The sequence below is a fragment of the Lampris incognitus genome, chromosome 2 (assembly GCF_029633865.1).
Source record: "Lampris incognitus isolate fLamInc1 chromosome 2, fLamInc1.hap2, whole genome shotgun sequence".
NCBI classification, from domain to species: Eukaryota; Metazoa; Chordata; class Actinopteri; order Lampriformes; family Lampridae; genus Lampris; species Lampris incognitus.
This window is the reverse complement of record NC_079212.1, coordinates 27,948,655-27,968,139: the sequence shown is the minus strand read 5'-3', so window position 1 is coordinate 27,968,139 and position 19,485 is coordinate 27,948,655. Positions and strand designations below refer to the sequence as shown.

Genomic DNA, 19,485 nt, shown 5'->3' with positions numbered 1-19,485 from the left:
CACAGTTGCAGGTCTCCAGGATCCATCCTCCTGCCGGAAGCGGATTGGTGTGCCTGCGGGCAGGTGGGGCAGAGGTTTGGCTGTTCGGTTGTAGTATGCCTGCTGGCGCTGTTGACATACCTCTCTCCTTTTGTGAACATCCTCCTGACTGGCGATCTGTGGCTGCAGGTGTTTTGCTGTTGATGGGAGAATGGACCGCAGCCTCCGACTCATCAGTAGCTGTGCCGGTGATTTCAGGTTGTCCACCGGTGTGTTGCGATACTCCAGTAAGCTCATGTAGGGGTCTTTGTTCTCAGCTTTGGCTTTGTCCAGGATGCGTTTGGCCGTCTGGACAGTCTTCTCGGAGAGGCCGTTGCTCTGTGGGTAGTGGGGGCTTGTGGTGGTGTGTGAGAAACCCCATGTCTGTGAGAAGTTGCGGAACTCACCAGAGCTGTAGCACGGACCGTTGTCGCTGATGATAGTCTCGGGGATTCCGTGTCGAGCCATTGCTGCTTTCAGCTTCATGATGACGGCAGATGAGGTGCAGCTGTAAAGTCTTTCTAGCTCGAAGAATCTGGAGTAGTAGTCCACAGTGACTATGAAGTCCTGTGAGTTCCATGTGAATAGGTCTGTGCCTATCACTTGCCACGGCCGCTCGGGTATGGCGTGTGACATCATTGGTTCCTTTGCATTTGCGCTGCGCCGTTCTTGGCATATGCTGCAGTCTGCTACCGCATCCTCGATCTGTTTCCCCATGCCAGGCCAGAACAGTAAGTCTCTTGCTCGGCATTTGCTTTTTTCCACGCCAAGGTGGCTGGCATGGATGCGCTGTATCATGTCCTTGCGAAGCTTTTGGGGGACAATGATTCTCTCACCTTTGAACAGGATACCGTCCATTTCTGAGATTTCTGCTCTGTGGTTCCAGTATTCCTGGATGCTGGGCGGGCACTTTTTCTTTGTGTCTGGCCAGCCAGTGAGTGTGGCTCGTCTGAGTGCGGTGAGCTGTGGATCTTGCGCTGTTTCCTGCTTGATTTCTGTGAGTCTTGTGTCGCTCACAGGGATGTTGCTGAGGACTGTGTGCACTTGGGCCTCCATCCCTTCCTGTAGGTCACTGTCGTGGTGTTCTATTGACTTGCGTGACAGTGTGTCGGCCACCGGTATGTCCTTACCGGGGCGGTGGATGATTTGGATGTCGTATTTTTGGAGCGCCAGGATCATCCGTTGCAGCCGGGGTGGTGCTGCTGCCAGTGGCTTTTTTAGTATTGCCTCCAGAGGCTTGTGGTCTGACTCCACAATCACTTTTCGTCCATACATGTACTCGTGGAACCTCTTGCAGCCGAAGACCACAGCGTAGAGCTCCTTCTCTATCTGTGCGTAGTTTTCTTCAGTGCTGTTGAGTGACTTGGACGCATAGGCAATTGGTTTGCCATCTTGGAGCATGACAGCCCCAAGGCCACTTTTGGATGCATCCACTTGGAGTCGCAGCTCTTTCTGCGGGTCGAAATATGAGAGTACTGGACCTGGGTGCTGTGTAATGAGATTCTTCATCTCTTGGAACGCCTTGTCGTGGACTGCATCCCACACAAACTCACTGTCCTGTTTCAGAAGCTGTCTGAGGGGTGAGTTTATCTGTGAGAGGTGTGGAGCGAATCTGGCGAGGTAGTTGATCATGCCGAGGACTGTCTCCAGCTCTGCTTTGTTCTGTGGGGGTTGCATGTCCTTGACCGCCTTCACCTTGTGTGGGTCTGGTTTGATGCCTTCGTGTGAGAGCGTGTGGCCGAAGTAGCTTACCTCGGACACGCATATGTGACACTTGTCGGGGTTGAGCCGCACCCCTCGCTCCCTTGTGCGCTTCAGCATCGCTCTGAGACGCTGGTCATGTTCCTCTTTAGTCTTGCCGAACACTAGTATGTCGTCCACTATGGCCGTCACACCGTCCAATCCTTCATATGTTTCATCCACGCGTCTCTGGAACTCGTCTTGAGCGGACACGATTCCGAATGGCAGTCTGAGGAAACGATACCTGCCAAACACTGTGTTAAATGTCGTCAACATTGAGGATTCAGTGCTCAGTTTGATGGCCCAATAGCCTGACCGCGCGTCTAACACGCTAAAGTACTCAGCTCCAGCGAGCTTTGTGGTGGCGTCCTCCAGCGTGGGGAGGGGGTAGTGAGGTCGTTGTATCACTTTGTTAAGAGCTCTGGGGTCTAAACACACTCTAAGTTTGCCTGTCTTTGGCTTCTCAACAATGACGAGTGCGTTCACCCATTCTGTGGGTTCTGTTACCTTACAGATTATGCCGCCTTTCTCCATGCTGTCAAGCTCGTCCCTCAGTTTGCTGCGTAGGGCGATGGGGATTCTGCGTGGCGGGCAGACGACCGGCGTTGCATCTGGTGTGACGCGGAAGGTGCACTCGCCTGGGAACTCTCCTATTCCCTGGAAAACATCTGCATACTCATCCATTATGCTCTGTGATGTGACATTGTTTTCCTCGCTCACAGCCATCACTATTTTTACCAAGTTTAGGTCACGGCATGTTTTCATTGCCATGACTGGTGGGGCGTTTGTGTCAATGACGTAAAAGTCCAGCATCATTGCATTGTCTCTGTACTTACATTTGAGTTTGCATGTGCCTTTCACGCTCAGCGCGCCTCCTCCATATTCAGTGAGTCTGTGTATTGCTGGTTTCAGTGTCACATTTTTGAACAGCGCCTGGAACAGGTTGGTGGGAATAGTATTGGCCTGTGCCCCAGTGTCTAGTTTAAACTTTACCTTCTGTGGAGGTGTGCCAATTCCAACCTCTACGTAAGCCTGCTCGTTGCTTTTTCCGTTGTTCTCTATTGAGATGCAGTCTATGTACAGCTCTGTCTGTTCTCCCACAGCGGTGCTCTCCACTGTAATGTTGTCGAAGTACAGTTCTTCCTGCTCTCTGTCAGTGGTGTACTCTTCTGGGTTCTCTCCGACGGCATGTACTGTGCCGCGGTAGTACTTTGTCTGTCCCTGGGAGCTAGACTTGCATACTTTAGCAAAATGATTGAGCTTCTTGCATTTAATGCATTGTTTACCCTTAGCTGGGCAAGTGGCTTTAGCGCCGTGTAGCCCTCCACAATAGCTACACGCCCTGGCGGCGGTGCTAACGTCCCTTTGTCTGAAGTTAGCGTTAGCTGCTTTGGGTGCGTTCGGTTTGTAAGTCTTTCTGCCTATTGCGTGCACCGTTTCATGTGTGCTGCCCTGGCCCATAAACGTTAGCTGTTGCTTTGCTAGCTCGTGTGAGCGGGCTACATCTATGGCTTTCTCTAGCGTTAGCTCAGCTCCCTGGCTAAGTAGCTTTTCTCTCACTCTGGGTGAGTTAGTGGCAAACACGATGCGGTCCCTGACCATCTCGTCGGCATTTGGGTAGCCACAGTCTTTGACTAGGAGCTTTAGCTCAGTTACAAATCGTTCGAAGGATTCACTCTCTCCCTGCATCTTTTCATGAAATTTATATCTGGCATAAATCGGGTTTGCTTTGGGGGTGATGTACTCAGTGTACTTATCGTAGTACGTTTCTAGCTTCTTGGCTTGTTCTCCGCTGAGTGTCCAAGTGTTGTGCACATCGCGCCCTTTTTCCCCTATCCAGAGCAGGAGGTAGCTGCATTTCTCCTCTTCGTTCTTCCCGCGCAGGGGGCCCGTGAACATTAGCTCCGTTGTTTGTCGAAATCGTCTCCATGCTTCAGGTAAGTTCGCCGATTCCCAGTCCATCCGTGGAGCTGGAACGCCGTACGAATCCATATTGGGTATTTAAACTCCGCTACTCTGACACCATGTAATGTTCTGTGCCCTCTGGCTATGTTAACTTATAACATTAATGAAGCAAGGACGACTTCTCTCGTGCTGGGTGTTTATTCACCGACCGGATTCCGACTGACGTTGTTACGTACATCACGTGACTTTGTTGTGGCGCTACGGAAAGCCGTAAGGGACATTAGCAAATCAAATATTACTAGCAAATATTACACACGTTACAGTATTGTAACGTGCATGAATAAGTAGACACGCTTATTGTATTTAGCAATCACGTCAGGACACAGCGCTGTCGCTCGACACAACTGCTACGTTGCATTCTTTATTTAGACTGACACAGCATCACAGGAAGACCCGATCAAACAACCCAGAGCCCGCAGGCATCACCAATCGATCCCAGCACAATAGAACAGCACCAAATCAAATGCAGCACTGTCGATGTGTGCAGACATAACAACGCTGGCCGCTGGCTAGCGGGTCTAACCCTTTACTCGAGCGGTTAGCGATGCCTCCTGCGATACGGGTTCGCTTCCCGGCCGCGGCAGTTCCTGTGGTTGCGTTGTCTTCCGATTTCGCTACAGTATAAAACGCGGGGATTCGAACAGGCGATCCCCGTGTTGGTAGGATACCGAATAGACCGCTTTGCTACCCGGATGCCCTAACCGTAATATTTTACAAACTTAAAAATGTGTACTTTCATACGCAGCCTACCTCTGAACTTAACACCATTAATCCCTACTGTTTTTTACCTTGACATGTCTGTTGTCCACTCCCTGGGTAAATTCATCAAACTCCTCATCCACTTTGAAGGGAAGGGTGTAAGTCCGGAAGGTGCTGAAGGTTTTGAAAATGTCGCTGCTCAATCACTTTCCTCTGTTTCAACCTCAGTGCAATTTTCCGTAAGGAAGGGCTGATACCTGAAAAGGGCAGTAAATGGGTTTTTTTTCTTTTCCCCGACGGCACAGACCATAAATTAGATGGACAAACTCCCGCATAGGCTCCAAAAATAAACACCCTCCCCTTCCTGGTATTGTTCCATGCATGCAATTCATAGCACTGCTGCAAAGGCACAGCCAAATAATTGTTTAGTATTCATTATAAGACAAAATCTTGTCTGTTTTAAATTCAGCTTTAAATACATGCATGTGATTGTAAAAATCCTTTTGAGACGCAGAAACACAAATATCCTGATTCGTTCAAACAGGTTTGATATGGGCAAATACTGTAGGAGCAAAATAAGTCATAAAAAGCTGCAAGGGCTTACCCAGTGCAATCATGTAGCCCTCGAAGTTGACATTGCTAACCATGTCCCATGTACCACAGAAGCTTGCTGGCCTTTTTCATTAAGATAGGACTTTTTTTTCTTTTTTTTTTTGCGGATATGAGAAAAGTCGCCTCTTCACTCAAAATTGTTGGGCTCATGAGATGAGAAGCTGTGAGAGGCAGCAGAGAAGAAACTGGTTTTTGAGGTGTTTGCGCTTTGGAAGGAGGTGGGTCCTTGTCATTCCTTACAATGACCTGAGGGCAAAGAAAGGATGAAGAGGTGAGACTCTTCCAAAATGTCCCTCAGGCTCACACATAAAAGTACACCCAACACGAGTTTGATGAAGATTCTTTACCACACTGTAAACTGTATTTGTTACAAAACCGTAATGCACAGCACACTACAGTTTAGCAAACCCACGGATCCTGTTACTTTATAAACCCTCAGACAAGGATACATCTGAAATCCACAGAAATATAAATATATTATGTGAAAGGTTTCTTTCAAGAATATCTTTTTTTCAGTAAATGAGTTATTTGAAAATCATCACTCACTAATTCTAAAATAAAGATGAGCGAAAGTAGTCAGAGTATCTACTAATCTTGTTCTTCAGATGAGTTTTACATTCACTCTTGTAAATAAGGTCATTACGTTGTTCAGATGGTAAAAATAACAGTTTGGAAGCAACCTCATACTCATGAGGAGGAAACCAAGGCAGCATCAACAGGTGCTTGATGTGAAAATGATGCAGCTTACTGTTCCGATAAAGAGAACAATATGATTGATAGCTGCGGACAGTTACACACACCTTAGGAGGAACTGACTTGCTCCCATTTACGAGATAACACAAACATCTCACCAAACCCATGAACATGCCTGGCTTGCTTTCTCAAACGCTGAAGCATCCAGCAAGTAGACAACTGAAGAGAAGAGAAAATATGAAGGGAATCTTCTCTTTGTTGTTCTCCAACCACAAGCGTGATGGTGGGAAAACACGATGGAATAAACCTGGCTGACTGAATACAGATTAAGCCACAAAAAAAAAACTAAAGCATTGGAGAATTGACAAAAGCTTTCATTCAGTCAAGTTTGTGGAGCATCTTATTTATTCTATTCTGGCATTAATCGCATGTTGCCCTCCAGAAAGGAATTAGGACAACATTAAGACCTGAAAAGGTGTTGTTTTGTTATCATTACTCCAACTCTGGTAACAAATTTGCTCACAATCATTTGAGATTGTAATCTAAATCAGTCATTACATCTATGGGGGCTATTTAGGTTTACATTATAACACACAATTATCAGATTTTAATTATCTTAACATACTGTATTTGCTCTGTAAAAGTGATAAGCAGAAGAAAAACAAAGCCACAAGTGGCAATTAACAAAAAGAGAATTTTAATCAAACAGGGCAGGTGTCAACGTGGCCTTCATACTCGTTAGGGAACATTAGCTCGTCAGGAGGGTCACTTTATCTTGTTTTACATCAACAATATAGAGCTAAGAGTAGTCTTTTTTTTTCATTCAATCCACACCATAGTCATCATTTGTAAAACCACAACAAAAACTATGTAAACACATTAAGTGCATACCACTTGCTATTGCCTGGGGGTATAGGCAGAAAGAAACTGGTTAACGTAAAATAAGCACGAGTTGAGAGGTGAAAATTGTATTAACTTGTCCAAGGCAAAATCGTTTTTGTTGTAAAGTACGTAAAATCATTACAATTCATCAAATGACTGAATCCCAATCTTTGTATATGCGTTAGACACAAGTAACATTTGTTGACTGTTTCACAGAAGGTAGTCGATCTCTAATTTGAAACCCACACAAAAAAAAAAGACAATTCATAAGCACGGCCTTTTAGACTACCTCAAAGCTGGTTGAACTGTCACTTAATTCTGGACGATTGCGTAAATGTGCTCTCTGATGACAAACACACACACACACACACACACACACACACACACACACACACACACACACACACTAATTTACAGCAAAGGGAAACTACTTTCATCCATGAAATTCTACAGCAGGTTTATTTTCCCAAAAAAAAAACCCCAAATCACACTCACGGAAAACTATTTTTCTGACCAGGCACTGGTGGAATAACATAAAATGCACAATATGAAGTATGAAAGTGCATACAGTTTGTGTTGTTAAAAAAAAAAATCCATAGTAAAATCAGCACAGCTGTGACATTTAAAACACCAGAGCAGTGAGAAAACTGGCAGTTCTAGTGTGTTCTTCGACTGGAAGCAGAAACATGCTTCCTCAGCTCGAAGAGGCACCCGTGTATCTCTGAAGAGGTGCTAGGACAACGTCAGCGTTTTTCTGCTCACTCTCGGCGCTGTACAAGTTGTGCTCTTGTATGTACCTGAGCACAGGGTCCGGCAGCAGGTACCTGACGCTCTGGCCTCTCCTCAGAGCCCGGCGCACGTGAGTGGCCGAAATCTCATTGGTAACCCACTCATGGACTGTGTGGATGTTCTTGTGATACTTCCACAGGGTGTCAGACTGATGGATGAACTTGTGGGGGTCGTTGCCGCTGCGGGTAATGCAGACCATGCCATGACGACCCACTATCTCAATGATGTCCTCCTGCTTCCACAGGTTGGGAATCCTGAAGGACTCCAGGACGTCAGCCCCGCACAGCAGCATTAACTGAGGGAGAGCTAGAGAAATATGCAGAATTGGAGGTGAAGCTTTTGATGGAGGTTATAGCCATCATTCAGCTGGGAAGGCTATGTGATGCTATTAGAATTAACTGATGTACATTTCCTTGACTTCTTAATTAGAAATATTTCTTTTAAAGACACATGTTAATATAACCATAATCATAATAATCACAATAATACTCTTCTACCTTACTCTTGCCATTTTTGTCTTTATGTATGCTCAATAATCCAGGTAAGGAAATCACAGAAAGTTGAATCAGTTCATCTGGACACAACATTTATTGAGAGAAACTCATCTAAGTGACCTCTTCAGTCTCAACTGACTGCAGGTATCCCCACCCCTTATTATCAACACAGCTGCATAATGACCGAAACCAATGACCAGTTTCAAATGCAAACATGGGTGTGACCATTAACTAGAGTTTCAATGGCCATGTGTACTGTATTATTACACTTCTTCCACTGGCCAATAAAACCCGCTAACATCCGCCTTTTTACATTAACCAAAGGCGGACATTAGCGGGGGTTTTTTTGGCCAGTGGGAAAAGGCCCTTTTCCCACCGGCCAAAAAACCTGCTAATGTCCCACTATGTGTATTGAAACTCTAGTAAATGATCACACCCATATTTGCATATGAAACTGGTCGTTGATTTTGGTCATTATGCAACTGTATTGTAATGTATTGTTTACAAGGGGTGGGGATACCTGCAGTCAGTTTAGGCTGAAGAGGTCACTTAGTTGAGTGATGAAACGTATCCATCAATAAACACAATATCGACTATGGTACAGAGTTCAGTTTTGCTACCGTTGCGTGTATGTGTGGGACCCCTGATAGTACAATTGTGTGAAGAATGTCACTGAGCAACTCTGGAAAGTTGGCCACAATATTCTCCTTGTGATTGTATGTGCTTGGGATTTATTCTTTTATACCTGGAGGCTGATAACTTGCTATCATAATACCATGTCTGTCTTTAGGTGGTGTGACTGGATGTGCTAGGGCACACTCCATACATCTAGGATCTGGCTGTGTCCCAGCATCATTAAACCACTGCCGTAAATGAATTGGCCGATAAGCAATCGTTTGAAAAAATGATTTAGTGACTACAGCACAATCAAGACTAGACTGGTCACCTGTCTAAACTCTTGGGAAAAGGGAAGAGTTGAAGTAGCAGTCTACGACAACTTTGACTATAGCAATACAGTAGTTTTACACAGCCTTTATCTTACCTCTCCATGCATGACGAGATGAACCCTCATGAGAATTCTCCTCAATTCGTCTCTTTTTTGCATACTTCATAGCATCCACTTCATCACTGTTGTGCTCGTCGGCTGCCACTTCCTCATAGTGATGTCTAAAGGAGCAACAGACACCAGTTGGCAGAGGGAAAGAAAAATCTATTGATTCCTGACAACAGGGTAACACAGTGGTTCATAAACTATTGGGTCACAAGCCAATTCATGTGATGTGAAAACAATATTTCCATTATTGATTCATGGGCTCATTTCTCTAATCACTGTAAGAAACGTGTTTCTCTTGAAATTCAAACCACGTTGAATCAGTTCATCTGGATACAACGTTTATTGACAGATACGTTTCATCACTCAACTAAGTGACCTCTTCAGTTTAAACTGACTGTAGGTATCCCCACCCTTATAAACAATACAGTTGCATCTACTACTACTACTACTTTTGGCTGCTCCCGTTAGGGGTCGCCACAGCGGATCATCTGTTTCCATTTCTTCCTGTCCTCTGCATCCTCCTGTCACACCATTCACCTGCATGTCCTCTCTCACCACATCCTCCTCTTTGGCCTTTCTCTTTTCCTCTTCCCTGGCATCCATATTCAGCATCTTTCTCCCAATATACCCAGCATCTCTCCTCCGCACATGTCCAAGCCATCTCAATCTGGCCTCTCTTGCTTTGTCTTCAAACCGTCCAACCTGAGCTGTCCCTGTAATATACTCATTCCTAATCCTGTAGTTCTTCTGTCACTCCCAATGAAAATCTTAGCATCGTCAACTCTGCCACCTTCAGCTCCACCTCCTGTCTTTTCGTCAGTGCCACTGTCTCCAAACCATATAACATAGCTGGTCTCACAAGAGTTTCAATGGCCATGTGTACTATTCAGAGGATTAGGGAATGTTTGCAATCACTGTATTGTAAGATACTGACAGATGCATAACAATCAAATGCATAACGACTGAAGCCAACGACCAGTTTCATCCAACTTGTTACGCATTGTTCGTCATTGGTTTCGGTGGTTTGGTTCGGTTTCATGGCCATTGAAATTCTAGTAATTGTCACACCCATATTTGCATATGAAACTGTTCATTGGTTTCAGTCGTTATCCAACTGTATTATTTATAAGGGTGGGGATATCAGTTTAGACTAAAGAGGTCACTTAGATGAGTGATGAAACGTATCTGTCAATAAATGTTGTATCCAGATGAACTGATTCAACCTTCTTTGATTTTCTTACCTGGACTATTGAGCATGCATCAAGACACTTTTCTCTTGAAACAACCCTTCTCATCCTTAAAGACCCCTCCAATAAAATCAAAATTGGAAATGAAAATCATTATTTGGTGTCATAGCTCACCATTCGATGCACGCAAATGCCTATGTCAGTGAGTTGCAATTAGGAATCACAAAATCTATCTAAAAAGTTAAGAACCACCGAGGCAAAGAATGACTCTTTAAAGTAAAAAGCAAGGATAGCTGGGAAAGTCCAACGTACAGTGTAATCCTACTAGCAATTTGATGGTCAGAGCTGAGGAAAAACCACGCTGACCTAATGTCGACTTCAGATCAGATTTGAATTCATGTCTGATCACAGCTTAAATTTCGTGGAACATGTCATGTCCTTTTCTGCTCTCTTTAAAGTTATCTATCCATCCATCCATCCATCCATTATATTAACTGCTTTTCCTGCTCTCAGGGTCGCGGGGATGCTGGAGGCTATTACAGCAGTCATTGGGCAGCAGGTGGGGAGACACCTTGGACAGGCTGCCAGGCCATCACAGGGCCGGCACACACACACACACACACACAGACACACACACACAGACACACACACCCATTCATTCCTAGGGACAATTTAGTATGACCGATTCACCTGACTTACATGTCTTTGGACTGTGGGAGGAAACCGGAGCCCCCAGAGGAAACCCACGCAGACACGGGGAGAACATGCAAACTCGAATTTATTAATTTTAAGGAAATAGGTTTAGTACCAGTACCAATGAAGGTGTTTGACCTGTATACAAAACTGTGAAAACTGTGCGGTGTCAGGAATATATCTGTCAGCTGTTGTTGTTTCATACTGCAATTACCAAAAGGATCCTAAAAAAAAAATTAAAAAAAATCAACTCCAAAATTTCCTTCTTAACTAGATTTAAAGATTTTGGTCATGATATGATTTACACTTTTAATCCATCTTGCACTGCTCCTATTAGTAATGCCATATTACCATACAAAGGACAACAAGTATTACGGATAACAGGAAAAAACACAATAAAATTTGAAGTTATATCTTGTGTGTTGGGATTGAACATTTTTGAAATATTTCCAAAGTTCTTAGTAACATTTTCAAACATTTCAAAAATTACAGAATTCTTTACCCATACATTTCCATTCTTTCCTCACTGGGTTGCCTGCGTTCCTGCAGTATAGTCCCTACAGTGACACTAACTCCAAAAATGCTTGTTAGCAATACTGTCATTTGCTAGCTTTTAAAGTGAACACAAACAAAGATGTTTATGGAAACTCAATAAAAATTTAGAAAGTCCTTGGCCATACATGTAACAATCTGACTAAACAGTAAACAAGTCAAACATAACAGACTAAAATTCAACGTGTCATGGTAATTCTATGACAAAGACAAAGATGATCACATCTCATTCATTGAGATTGCCATTTCCATAAATAGCAACCGTGTGACAAAACAACCGCATTTAACAGTTTTTAAATTACATGCGGGGTAATGGATTCAGATTTATACTTCTCAGAATGCAAACAGGCTGATTTCACTTTCTACAGTACTGAAAAAAACACATTCAGCATCAACTAAGTATTGTGCTTCAACAGGATGCTTCCATTTCTCAGGTGATGGAAAAATGGAGTGAAGGAGCAGCATTGTGCATCTTGAATCGAACCCAATCTGTTTTTTTCCCCTCAAATGTGACACTGAACAGATTATTCAGGAGCAGTGTGAACACAAAAAACACGGGGAAAATGCAAATCAGATCACTGAATTTCATTCTGTAAGCAGGAATTTTTTAAGGTCTTTTTTTTTTAACAAATATTCGTTTCATGTTATGTTTTATAAGCTGAACTTGATTCTGATAATGTCAAGCAGCAAAGAGTATAGCTGCAAGGCTTCTACAGTAATGCATAGATAATGTAAATAAATGACTGGCAAATCTGCACTACAGCCGGGGCTCTCCGGCACACAGACATGGACAAAGATGGAAATTGAGGACGCAACAGCCCGCTTATTAAAACCAAGACTAAAAACACCAAGGATAACACACATTAAAACAAGCCTATAACCAAGATGCATTGGAAAAACCTTTCATTGGGAAGAGAGCAATGTAGGTTCAAGTCTAATTCAGGAGAGCTGGTCCACATCCAACTTTCCCACAATGTCTTCAAATTAGTAGTCTTTAAAATTACTATTACAATCAGTACATAAAACTTGCTCAATTTTATTAGTAATAACTAGATTTCTTTATTTCTTCTTGAGGACTACATAATTCAAATGTGAATTACTGAGATGCAACCTACAGAACTGTTAGTTTAGAGTAGTTATCCTCAATTTCTTAAATTTTACAAATTTTGGTGGATTTGGCATCATCTGGTGGTCACAATAGCTTCATACTGCAAATCTCAGCGTTCCATTCGAAATGGATGAGATCCTGAACGAGCGTAAAGCATTCATGTGCAGGTCACTATTTCTGAGGGTTGCAGATTTTGTAACACCATCAAGATAATCCAGCGGTAACATGCATATTTTGGAGAAAGAAAACTGATCAAAAATGTCATCCCACACGATAATATTGAGCAACATATCAAGCCCCATCAAACATGTAATAAACATTGAATTAAATGTCAGATAACGTTTAGCTTTGTATTTTAGCACCTATCACTTTCTCTTCCATATTCGACACACAAATTCCTCCCTCTTCTCTTCTTTTTGTGGCAGACGTAACGCATTCCTGTGGGGGTGTCATTAGATTTTAATACTTGGTAGTGACCGGCTGGCACCAATGAAAAATAGCATATAGAGGAGTAATTAGAGAATGCTCATATTTTAAATGGCTGTTGCTCAAAAAATGCCAGTGGGAAAAGATATTAAATATGGCATTTTTAAGATGAAAAAATTATGGATAATTACTTTAACAGCAATTACTTTTGTGAGGGCCCAAATTGGTGGTGTCCTCTGCAAACTTGAACCGCTTTATAAAAGGATGATTGGAAGCTCAGTTACTGGTGAACAGGCAACAGAGGAAGGGGCAAAACACATATTGTTCAAACGCACCTGTATTCAAAGAGCGGGGTAGGTTTTGATAAGCTTTAATTGATTTCCCTTCATCTATATAAAATCACCCTGAGAGGTAACAACCCTGACACGACAAGGCTAGCCTGCAGTAACCATCTATGTTTCCGTTCACAAGACCTACGTAAAAGGTGTCAATTTTCACATCTACTAGATCAGAGCATTTGTACTCACCGAACTACTTTAGCTGTCTCCAACCACTCAGGCTGTAAGCTCTCCCAGGCATCTGCTCTAATCCAGTCAGAGGTCTCGGTGGCCAATCTAGCCATCTCCACACGGTGGTAGGCCTCAATCAAACCCTTCTTTTTATAGCCATCACCAACTGGGGAAATTATGCCTCTGACTACCCTGTACTGTCCTAAGATACGAATAATAAGAAAATAACAATTAACTTTGTTGGTATAGCACTTTTAAACAACAAAGTGTTTTACAAAGAATAAAATAGCTTAATAAAGAATGGATACAGCATGACAGTGGGGATACTAACAATAACAACACCAACAACACAATGACATGATAGTAAAACAAAAGTCCGAATATTGATTGACTATGACAACAATAATAATACAGTCAAACATGAAAAAGCACTGCAACAATATACAACAAGGATACATTTAGACATAACGAAGAGCAACATCACAGCAGATGCATTAAAATCTTCACAACACTTTGGAATACACAAAACACATCTGGCTCTCTAATGTAAGTGACAGCATGCTGTTCATTACAGACAATCAATTGGTTTCAGTCTTAACTCAACCTGTGTCTTCCAGGTGGTCCCGGGCCAGTTCAAACATCCTCAGGTGCATGTTGGTGATGGGGTTGAAGGACCCACAGGCCAGCAGGACTACTTTTGTTAGTTCCTGGCGATCCATCCCTCACACTGCAGCACGATTCACTACAAGAACAGTAAACATGACGTTAGGAGGAAAACGATGCATAAGATGTCAGTTTATGGACGCTTTTTGGTTTCTGACCTGTCTTACCAATGGTTATAGAGGAACTACCGGAAGTGCAAAAGCTACGTACGTAAAGTACGTACATACGTACGTAAAGTACGGCTGCGTGATTACGGTGTAGTGGGAGTTGGTGAATTGTACCACATTTGAATCAAGTTGTCAATCAGTTTCAACGATATAAGCTTATGTACCACAAAAAAAACTACGAATGAAGTTATCGGTTAAAGCTACACCGAACCTTAACATTTGATGTTAAAACTTGCTAGGCCGAACATGAACATTTACACCATAATTTGAGTTTATATTGTTTTCTCTAGTCGAGTACAACACGTTCCACCAACACAAGTCATTCGTTCAGCACAGAGCTGATGGTAAAAACAGATATTTTCGTGCACTATCTGAAAATTATGCTGATACTCACTGCAAGGTCAGTTGAAAAAGAGATCGCTCCAAGCCAATCTGCGTGGATATGAGAGAGTTTTCATTTCACGATGAAATCGGATTGGTCAGAAACGACCAGGAAGAAGAACGTTGCACCCACAGTACATGAGCTGCGTTCACAAACAACTATCAATCCATTGCTAAGACTCAGACACTAAAATACTCAGCGACCTTATTTAACCCTATTTGCGAATAGACATTTACTCCAATTTTTAAGACAATGACTTATAATCTACTTTAAACTTTTAACAAGTGTATGGAATTGTCTTAATTTCGGGCATCAAACCTCTGGGTAATCGACTGTTTAACAAAAGAGGGCAGGTGGGAGCTTTATGTGTTAGCATGCTAACTAAGAAGCTGGACAACATTCACTGTTGCCGTCGTAGTGGCTGAGATCGTGCTTACGTTATTTAACAAACAAACTGACGACAGTTTTATTAATAATTATGTTATAAAATGGCAACGTGTTCTATGTAAGCTCAACTCTCACTAGTTAGCTTGTCAGGTTCTAGCAGTTGTTGCAAAACACTGTTGTGGCTCCTTAGTAAAGCCGAAACGTAACCGAGGTCTAAGCTCCGTTTTTTTTGTCTCTTTTGTTGGTCAGCTATAGTTTGTGAGGCTCTGTGGTCGAAAGCATGGCTTCCCGAGGAAAATCAGAAACGGGAAAACTGAGACAAAATATGGAAGAGCAACTTGACAGACTGATGCAGCAGCTCCAGGATCTGGAGGAATGCAGGTGCCGTACACATACACAATGGTCTTCGCAGCATATCCACGTGGAGTTTGTTTTAGCCAGCAAGTTACGATCTAGTATATCTTAAGAGGTGTAAAAAGTTTTCTTTCCAATTTCTTGCATCTATGTTTTTAATGTTTATTTACACTAAATGTTCTTTGGTTTAAGAGAGGAGCTGGACGAGGAAGAGTACGAGGAAACCAAGAAGGAGACACTCGAACAACTGAGCGAATTCAATGATTCTCTGAAGAAGATCATGTCAGGAGACATGACACTTGTAGATGAGCTCAGCGGAATGCAACTGGTACAGACTGGCACAACACTGACATGATAATGTTATAGCATTCTTATGACATCTCATGTTACTTATATAGCGTATATAAAGTCATATATTTATGTCACCTTAATTTTTAAACTACCTTCATTTCTCTATTAATTAGGCCATCCAGGCTGCCATCAGCCAAGCATTCAAAACCCCAGAAGTTATTCGAATGTTTGCCAAGAAGCAGCCTGGTCAGCTGAGAACCAGACTAGCAGAGGTTTGGACTTGACTCTCAGGGCTGCATTTTGTTCTGTATTGGATTTCCAGTGTGTGCTTGTATTCATATATCCCAGCTAATTGTCCACTCTGCCGCAGTCAATGCCAGGTCTAATGGTGTGACATTTTGCTCAGATGGACCGAGATGTGATTGTGGGGAAGCTGGCGAGAGCCGTGTACACCCAGCAGAAAGTGGAAATCCTCACAGCCTTGAGAAAATTGGGCGAGAAGGTCAGCAACGCTCAAGAGAGCCATGTGATGTGTTATAAGACTGCATGTATGGAAACTGTGGATAATGTTTCCTATTTTAACTCTGTGATGTGTTTTAACACTGGCACAAATGAATTGTTCCGTGGTGTTGATCAAGTGCCTTGTGACTATGACTAAATGAGCTCCTACAGCTGCACCAGCGTATATCAAGTGTTTGATAAATTGACATGACAGTTGTTATAACAGGGATACTACTCATTTGAGAAGCTGTGACTTTTAGTCGTATCCTGATAGGAATCTGATGAGTGCCTGAAACAACTTCGCTCACCTTTGTCTTGTTCTTACAGCTTACTACAGAAGATGAGACCTTTCTAGCAGAAAACGCCACAGCTACTCTTAGCCAGTTTGAAAAAGTCACTGCAAACCTAGGTGAGTACAAACGCGGTTCAGTTGAAATGTTTGATCACACCAGTCTTTTGTTCCCAGAGGCTCAAGTATTCATATTTACATTGTTTTGCCCTCTTTTTCAGGGTCAGAAGACAAAATTATGGCTTTAGCTAGCTCTGGTGTGAAAACCAAAGCATAGGGTTACCACAAAATGTCCATTTTAAGTGAATGTTTCTGTCAATGCCAAGTGAAGAAAGTGCCAATCAGTCTGCTTTTGTAACAAATCAATGCACTTCAAGGTGTTGCAGAAACTCCTAATACTTTTTAACAGTATTGTTTTATACCCCAGAAGGTATGTAAATGTATTTTATTTGTCTACACTAGAGGACTGTAAATTGTGTCATTGATACTAGAATATGACATGCTGAGTAGTTGGAGGATCGTGGACTGACAATGGCAGTTCATGGAAAATTGTATAGTGACTTGTGCTATATTTCTCATTGGGTTGCCCTGTCTGTCGCATTTTAAGGACTAAAATCTCTTGGTGTGTATATGATTACGATTGTGTCAGCAATGGTGCAGATGATCAAGGTGTTATCTCTTGAACTAAACTGAGCTATCTTTTTAGATAATCAAACTTTTCAAACTATCCATTAACTAATGTGTTAAAATATGTAGGCTTCCAACTGAATTTTGGATCTCACCTTTAGCTTTGCCACCAAATCTGTAACCACGGAGGAGAACATCTTTAGAATAACGAGTTTTCAGTGGCTGAAAAAGCCAATCAGATGAATGGTGATATATTTTCAAATCCACACTGACAGTCCAGTGTACGTTTTCAGTCTAATCTTTGATAATGCACGTTGCGTTGTCCTCATGTAATTTTTGATGTCCAACTAGCAATTGAACTGTCTGTTTTTAATCACAAATGATATTTAAGTTTTTAATCTTTATATGATATTTGTATTACAGGTATGTGATAAAATTTCGCATTCTGCCTTTCACCTTTGGGCTCCAGAGGTTGTTTTTTTCCTACCACAAGGGGCTGCTCATGCTCTATGTTTATAACACATTTTCATATCACAACACTCAACAGCCTCAGTAAAATGTTTTGTGATGCAGTAGCTATATATCCCATTTTTAGAGATACCTCTGACGAAAGCAGAAAACGAGAGGACACAAATTATACCCCATCGTCATCCTTTATTTTGTTTCTGAGCAAGCATCAACTTCACTACAATTTGCCTTTCAATTGGTAGAAAAGTGAGAGCAGCCCCAACAAAGCACAAAGGAAGCATTCAACGGTTCAGAAAACACTGTCACCTTTCATTTTGAGCAAAGGTCTAAAAGAAAAACCAAAAATAACGTTTCTGAGTGTGTGTGGACTAGTGAAACAAATGGTCTGAGAATCAGTAGTATATATACCGTGTTTCCTCCCACTCCGGTCTCACAACTCCACAACGAACATACACACAAATGTGGTTCATGCAAAGTAAATGCTCCTTACATTTCAGTGTTACTATATGGCTGCATTTCAGTTTGCTAGGCAGTGACATTCAGTTCAAAGAAAATTTACACCATCTTTAGGGGTTCTTCAGAAAGTATAAGACCATGAAAACATTGAGATGCCAGAGTGACTGGTAGTAGGACTGACCCCCAGAGCCAATGTGCACATGATGGTACCCTATTGCATTGTGTGACACCTTGCATTGTACCTTTCCTTAAATGGTTGATGAAATGTTGACATTAAGCGTTAGATATAATGACATTGTGAGTTTTCCAAGGGAACAGACTTGTATTCTGGTTCTTGTGAATTCCATGCTTCCCTCAAAGACCCCCATCAGCAATTCAGGCAATAGTACATTGTTCAAAATTAACTTTCACTATACACAAATAGGTAAAATTTATACCCAGGTATGCTATCCAGAGCAATTCAATAATGTACATCCTTTTAGAGGTGAATTTTGTCAATATGATTTAGTACAATATCTATAGAAGATACAATACGGATCTACTTTTTCTACACATCAACAAGGACATATGACACCTATGTAAAACCTTTTCACTTGTAATAAAACTAGCGGTGGACTATTGTTCCAACAAAATGAAAGAAAATCACATCCCCAGCTCTTTAAGAAATCTAGCATTAAATCGTTACAAAATAGGAGGAAAAAAAAAGAAGTTTGCCACAACTAAAAGAGCATGGATGAGTGTTTCTGTTAGTTGTGTTAATTGCGCTGCGATCGGCAAAAGGCACTCCCAACTCGGCCGGCTCAAATTTGCCCCCCCCCCCCTTTGGTGGGCCCACATCCTGATGAAGGGGAGACTGTTCACCACCTTTCCACCGTTGACCAAAAATAATAAATAAACTGGACCTAAAAACAAACGACCAAGCGACTCCAGACATATGGTTTGCTCAAAACCCTAAAAAAGACGAAATTGGAAACCTTCTCAAAAGAGGACCATATATGAAACTTGCCAAGCAATGTTTGTGTTGTATAAGCCATTTGATTTTGACCTCCAAACAGTAGATTTGCATGCAAAGTATGAGGCCCTCTGTTTCTATTCCTTTTTCGACCAATATTGCCCCACTTCACATTTCATCACCTGGACCACAATGCCACAAATCTAGTCGTACCTAATGCAGGTATGAAAGAGCATATGTTTTACCCTAAAACTTTACATGTACATCAGATGGGTGAGGAAGTCCATTTGTGTCTGGTACATGAAAGATTTACGACAGTGATGAACAAAAGCCATGTTTGAGAGGAGCTATGGAAGTTGGACACATCTTCCCAAATTACTGTATACGTTTTATAGCAATACCAAAAGAAAAAAAAAGTTTACCAAATGTAAACAAACATTTCAGAACAACTCTACAGTACAGTTCCATGTACAATAAAATCTAGTGGTCTACTGCAAAAAAAAAAATGTCATTGTAAGATTCGAATG

The 19,485-nt window shown here is 42.1% G+C and overlaps 3 protein-coding genes across 6 annotated transcripts in view; 1 reads left to right on the top strand and 2 right to left on the bottom strand.

The window, feature by feature from the left end:
- rbp7a (retinol binding protein 7a, cellular) overlaps positions 1 to 5,069 on the bottom strand; it is a 30,146-nt gene extending 25,077 nt beyond the window's left edge. Inside the window, 3 exon segments of the mRNA XM_056299160.1 lie at positions 4,512 to 4,617; positions 4,619 to 4,679; positions 5,027 to 5,069. Of these exon segments, the coding sequence (XP_056155135.1) occupies positions 4,512 to 4,617; positions 4,619 to 4,679; positions 5,027 to 5,069 (210 nt within the window).
- A 1,332-nt stretch (positions 5,070 to 6,401) lies between these two features.
- nmnat1 (nicotinamide nucleotide adenylyltransferase 1) lies at positions 6,402 to 14,707 on the bottom strand. 4 transcript variants are annotated; one of them, XM_056273057.1, is made up of 5 exons: positions 14,646 to 14,707; positions 14,026 to 14,163; positions 13,440 to 13,623; positions 8,935 to 9,059; positions 6,402 to 7,704 (listed from the first exon to the last, which is right to left on the bottom strand). In XM_056273057.1, exons 2-5 carry the CDS (start codon positions 14,138 to 14,140, stop codon positions 7,304 to 7,306), a joined length of 825 nt encoding a protein of 274 aa, XP_056129032.1. In that variant the 5' UTR covers positions 14,141 to 14,163; positions 14,646 to 14,707; the 3' UTR covers positions 6,402 to 7,303. The 4 variants fall into 4 exon arrangements, with proteins under 4 accessions (XP_056129032.1, XP_056129035.1, XP_056129033.1 ...); XM_056273060.1 differs by lacking the exons at positions 6,402 to 7,704; positions 8,935 to 9,059 and adding an exon at positions 10,911 to 11,050; XM_056273058.1 differs by lacking the exons at positions 6,402 to 7,704; positions 8,935 to 9,059 and adding an exon at positions 11,062 to 11,893.
- An 87-nt stretch (positions 14,708 to 14,794) lies between these two features.
- On the top strand, positions 14,795 to 17,532 carry lzic (leucine zipper and CTNNBIP1 domain containing). Its single transcript, XM_056274514.1, has 7 exons — positions 14,795 to 14,986; positions 15,270 to 15,401; positions 15,567 to 15,702; positions 15,839 to 15,937; positions 16,072 to 16,167; positions 16,494 to 16,575; positions 16,677 to 17,532. The coding sequence occupies exons 2-7, from the start codon at positions 15,301 to 15,303 to the stop codon at positions 16,730 to 16,732; spliced, it is 570 nt and encodes a 189-aa protein (XP_056130489.1). The 5' UTR covers positions 14,795 to 14,986; positions 15,270 to 15,300; the 3' UTR covers positions 16,733 to 17,532.
- The last annotated feature ends 1,953 nt before the right edge of the window (positions 17,533 to 19,485 follow it).

Coding starts and splice junctions, on each gene's coding strand:
- nmnat1 (XM_056273057.1), bottom strand. CDS start 14,140: ATGGATCGCCAGGAACTAACAAAAGTAGTCCTGCTGGCCTGTGGGTCC. Junction 13,624..14,025: donor GGACCACCTGGAAGACACAG/GTTGAGTTAAGA, acceptor TTCGTATCTTAG/GACAGTACAGGGTAGTCAGA. Junction 9,060..13,439: donor GAGACAGCTAAAGTAGTTCG/GTGAGTACAAAT, acceptor TTGCTCCTTTAG/ACATCACTATGAGGAAGTGG.
- lzic (XM_056274514.1), top strand. CDS start 15,301: ATGGCTTCCCGAGGAAAATCAGAAACGGGAAAACTGAGACAAAATATG. Junction 15,402..15,566: donor CAGGATCTGGAGGAATGCAG/GTGCCGTACACA, acceptor CTTTGGTTTAAG/AGAGGAGCTGGACGAGGAAG. Junction 15,703..15,838: donor AGCTCAGCGGAATGCAACTG/GTACAGACTGGC, acceptor TCTATTAATTAG/GCCATCCAGGCTGCCATCAG.